Raw genomic sequence first — 5,088 nt, forward strand, 5'->3', positions numbered from 1 at the left:
GTAACCGATTTGCGAAATTGAGATAAGACAAAAAGCGGTTAGTGATGATATATAATCAAATTGGGTTTATCATTAAAACATATCAAATTTTATTTCAAAATAATTGGATTCGATTGAGGCAATTCATACCAAAAATTTGACTTGTTAAAATAATCTCAAAAACAGAAAAAACATTTTTTGAAATTGTTTCATTAAATCTAATTAAATTCAAATTTATTGAAAACTTTTTCTTTGATTGAAATTGCGGTTAGGTTCTCAAGTTTAGCTCCCTAACGAATTTAGTTGATATGTGAAGGCCAAAATGAATGCAGAAGAGGGCTCCGTTTGTTCCAAAATAAACGGTCTGGGAAAAAAGAAGGCAAGAAAATTAATTTTTGAACGTGCAAAAGTCTGGACATAGGCATTTTTGAACGCATCTTAGTCTGATCATGAGCGCACAAAAAATTAAATTTTTGTGCGTTATTGAAAAGACTTTTGTGTGTCAAATTGTCTTATAGATCTTCCTTTTTTCGTCTGAGGACGCACAAAAGTCGTGACATAGGTATACTTTCCGTCTGGAACCGTCTGGACATAGACATGTTTTGTCTGGGACGGTCTGGACATACCTACTTTCGGTGTGGGACCTCAGCGAGATATTGTTGACGTTTACTTCTTTGTTTTGTGATGTTCTTTACTGGTTTCAAAAGACTTCTGACCAATAATTCAATTTCAAAGTATTCATTTTATAATTGCATGTTGATAAGTTTTGATGGCTTATTGTCTATAGACACTTCTCCGACCCCAAAAAACATGGCCAAATAAAAATTTACTTATTGAAACTTTAAAATTTGTCCAATTATAATAGTTGATTGAGGTAATATTAGAGGTAAATTTTTGCACAATTATTCATTGAGTGTAGTTAATTTTGAATGAAATCCATATAAGCAGATAAAAGTTTTTGTTTTTCTTCTTGGGTAGGAGGGCAGCCCTCTTGGCTAACTTTCCTCAACTTTTTATCGATCCCGTGTCTAGCTAAAACCTTCTCCACTTCCGCCTGTTTTTCCGCATTTTGTGGAAATCTTTCCCTGGCTAGTAAAATCGCTACTTCGACTTTCATGAGGTTTGCCACACCTTGACATGTGTAGGATAGGACGAAGTCTTTGTCAGCGTAGAGATTGAAAAAATTGGCTTGTGTGTTGTGAACGTGTCGATTCCAGACGGAGGGGTCAAAGTTGAACGAATGCCTGAACAAGTCTGTCTGGGTTCCAATTGCAACTGTGCTTAGGTATCTTCGGCCGTCGAAGCCAGTGTTGTTCACGTGAATACGGCGAACTCCTGTGAACGAAAAGTTATAGGAGTTAGGATCACGAGAACAAACAAATTTAACTTCAAAGAAATGGGCTTTGAGTTATTGCGATTGGACCCAAATTATTTTGCCTGGTTTGATCTGGTTATGTGTGATTTGCACGAGCTCCTCAAACAGTCGACTCTTCGAGTTTTGCCCAAACCCCACTTTAGCCCCATTGATTGCATGAGTTAAACTAATAAGCGTGTGTGTGTGTGTGTGTGTGTGTGTGTGTGTGTGTGTGTGTGTGTGTGTGTGTGTGTGTGTGTATGTGTTGTGTGTCTGTGTGTGTGAGCGAGTGTGCATGTGTTGTGTGTGTGTGAGCGAGTGTGCATGTGTTGTGTGTGTGTGTGTGTGTGTGTGTGTGTGTGTGTGTGTGTGTGTGTGTGGGCGTGTGTGGGCGTGTGTGCGTGCGTGTGCGCGTGTGTGTGTGTGTCGAGAGGGGGTTAAAAATAAAACCGATGCTTTCCATCCCTTACCCCTATAGTCGGTGTAAAATTTGTTCTGGATGAAATTGCAACTGTTGCCCGGTTCCATGAACGAGTCTGCCCTTTTGATCTCGTACCAAGTTCCACCATAGTCTTCGCCATCTAGGGGCGCACCCTTCAACTCAGGACATTTTCCAAATGACACCCCAGCATTCGTTATGGCTATAACCTCGGTAATAAATAGATACAAATGAGTTAAGAACGAAGATAGTGCTATTTTTCCAAATGAGAATGCCATGCAATTGATTTATTATTATTCCCGGGTTTTTCTCTTGCACGAATTTTGTCTGCGATGCAACCCTTTCAAAAAACAATCATTGAAAAAATTCAAATGATATCCAAATCTTTTATGTGGCGTGTTCTCCGAAATAGTAAAAAAACTTTTAATACTTCAAATTGCGATTTCGATGTCAAAATGTTGGTTTTAGACTATGTTTGCCGGGGAAAATTATTCTCTTTTCTAATTTCTGCCTCTGTTTATTTATCAGGTAGTTGAAATGAAGGGAAACAAATACTTTCGAAGGACGAAACACTCACGAACTATGTGAACAATGTCACAAACAAGGTCTATTGTAAACATCAAATAAGTAAACAACGTGAACGAAGGGTGAACAGCTCAATTCAAGGATGTCTTTGAAATGACCGGCGATGTTTGACCTCAAAACAAGGTTTAGAAAATCTTGTTTGACTTAATATAGTTTAATAAACGTAGGCTTTAGTTGAACCCTGAGTTAAACTTTTATTAATTAAATAGTACAAAAACAATTTTTAGCAGACGCACAGAAGTTAACAATTTGAATTTGAATATTAAAAACGATTTAAAGCAATTACGTTTTCATGTTTGTTCTTTCATAATGAAGAAAAGACTGCATCTTGCAAAATTTTAAAATAAAGGACTTTCACGAGACTTTGAAGTCATTCATTTTTAATCTAAATGATACAAGTGAATATGATAAATCCAAAAAACTAACAACTATAAATCATTTAAGGGATATAGTTTCAAAAACGAAAGCAAGAACTTTTTTCTGTCATCCCTAGTCGAGACCGGATGGTTACCCAGCAGGAATTTGTCAGATTCTGACAGATAGATAGTTAACTTCCAAAATCTGGCACAAAATGATAATCTTGCAAGATTCTGCCAGAAAAGGGTTTATCTGACAGAATCTGCCAGAGAAATGGTAATATGGTAGAATTTGAAGGAAGAATGGCTATCTTGTAAGATTCTGGCAAAGGTTATCTGGCAAAGATTCTGATAAAAAGGACAGAGTTCGTTAGGTTGAGCTGCATTTCAAATGGTTAATAATATCCAATCTGCTAAAAATTATTTTCTCAAAAAATTATTTCCAGTACAGTTGTCTTATCGATCTGATAAAAGAGCACAAAAAAATCTGTAAAAAATATTAAACAGTGCATGATAAAATTTGCTTGATATGATGGTTTACTTTTCTTTTTCATTTTTTAATATTTTACGTAGAGTACGTGACATGCTTATTGTGCCTTAATGAAATATAAATAAGTACAACAAACGCATTTTCTTGTTTCGCCAGTTTTCCAAATATTATAATTAATTGTTGCGAGAATAAATTATAATCTCAATGACCGTTATGTTGTATCACAGTAAACTTACATAAAGAAATTCACAAAATTTTGAAATTAAAGAATTAATAATCTGACAAAAATTAGTTATCTTGTAAGACCCAGGCACTAAAATGGTTATATTGCAGTAATCATGCAAAAGAAGTGTTATCTTGTAAGGGTTTGGCAGAACAATGGTTATCTTGTAGGAATCTGGCGGTGGGAAGTGCGAGCCACAAGTTCTTTGTAAGTGTTGTTATTATTTTGGTACTGGTAGATGCTAGTAATGTAGTTTCTTTGCTGTATTTCCTTTATTTTTTTTACCAATCTTTCAGGATTCAGCACTCCACACTACGCAGCAATAAGCTTATTTTGCCCACAGGCTCTGAAGTTGCCAACAAGTACAAAAACCTGAAGTTCTCTTGGAAAAACTTCTTGAAAGACCTTACAAGACGTGGCTGTAATTCATTAGATCTAGTACGATAATAATTCGGAAAACTGAACAATTTACTTGCATGAATAAACAAGAATGTTTGCAGAATTTCTTGTCTGTTCGATTAAAAAAAACTTACTCAAGGTGGAACTTTTATTTTGTATGAACTGATAAGACATAGAATGACAGAAATTTCGATGAAATAGCATAATTGTACACGATAAAAACTTCAGAATCATTGAGGCAGAGTCAGATAGCCTTTGAGTGCATTTTCATAAAAATTTTGCAGACGTTTTTTGGTACCCTGACACTCTACCTTCAACAGGGGACTTCCCTTGTGCGGTCAAATTTGTTTTGGTCGTAGTCATTTTCTGACTGTGACGTCAGTCTGCTTCGGGGATTTGCCATTTTCGTTTTTTTTTCGGGGATTGGGGGGGGGGGGGGTAAAATTTTTCAGTGAAAGGGGACATGAATGGCAATGTAAATTTAGTTCACATTTTGAATAATTGTAGTAAGAAAAGCAGTTGTAGCTGAAGCCAAATTGAAGTTAGAAATCCCGGAAATGAATCAGATTCTGTTGATACGTACCTAATTTTGAGAGCGGACGCTTTTTTCAATTTTAATATTGTTATAGGACGGTCGTTCATACCTATTATTGGTCGAAGTTGTTCGCTTCTATAAGTTGAGGCCTCGCGTAGGTTCTTTATGATTTGGTGCAGAAGCAAAATTTTATTATTACCCCCAGGCAATCAGAACGATCAATCAGGCAATCAGAAGAACAAAAAAGAGCTAAAATTTTGGCACGTGCAAGAGACAAGGGCAGCAAAGGTTTTTGGAGAGCAATAAAAGAACTAACAAATGACAACGCTAACTAACATTTGAACTAACAAATGACTATCCCGATTTAACATATAAAGAGTCGAAGGCAGTCACAGATCATGAGAAAAGCGAGCTTTTCAAACAACTCCTAAAAGACACAATGAAAGACCACACAACAGTACCAACAGAAATTGCCGAACACCACGAGAAAATCGAAAAAGAAACCAAAGCATTTCTAAGTACAAACGTCGACACCGAGCAACTTTGTATTGTGATTAAAACAAAAGAATTCGATGAAATAATGAGAGTATCGAGAAAGTCATGCCCAGGACCAGATAAAATCAGCTACAAAGTGCTCAGTGAGTTACCACGGAGTATAAAAGCCCTAGCCTGCCTCCTCATTTCTAGTTCAATTAACAACTCGTATGTTCCAGTAAATTGGAAAGAAT

General features: G+C 36.2%; 1 protein-coding gene across 1 annotated transcript; it reads right to left on the reverse strand.

Moving 5' to 3' along the window:
* Window positions 1–757: 757 nt before the first annotated feature.
* On the reverse strand, window positions 758–2,456 carry LOC142349506 (uncharacterized). Its single transcript, XM_075401110.1, has 2 exons — window positions 1,804–2,456; window positions 758–1,314 (listed from the first exon to the last, which is right to left on the reverse strand). The coding sequence occupies exons 1-2, from the start codon at window positions 2,048–2,050 to the stop codon at window positions 899–901; spliced, it is 663 nt and encodes a 220-aa protein (XP_075257225.1). The 5' UTR covers window positions 2,051–2,456; the 3' UTR covers window positions 758–898.
* Window positions 2,457–5,088: the final 2,632 nt, after the last annotated feature.

This window comes from Convolutriloba macropyga, chromosome 11 (assembly GCF_964194025.1).
Source record: "Convolutriloba macropyga chromosome 11, txConMacr16.3, whole genome shotgun sequence".
Lineage (NCBI taxonomy): Eukaryota > Metazoa > Xenacoelomorpha > Acoela > Convolutidae > Convolutriloba > Convolutriloba macropyga.

Coding starts and splice junctions, on each gene's coding strand:
- LOC142349506 (XM_075401110.1), bottom strand. CDS start 2,050: ATGGCATTCTCATTTGGAAAAATAGCACTATCTTCGTTCTTAACTCAT. Junction 1,315..1,803: donor ATTTTACACCGACTATAGGG/GTAAGGGATGGA, acceptor TTTCGTTCACAG/GAGTTCGCCGTATTCACGTG.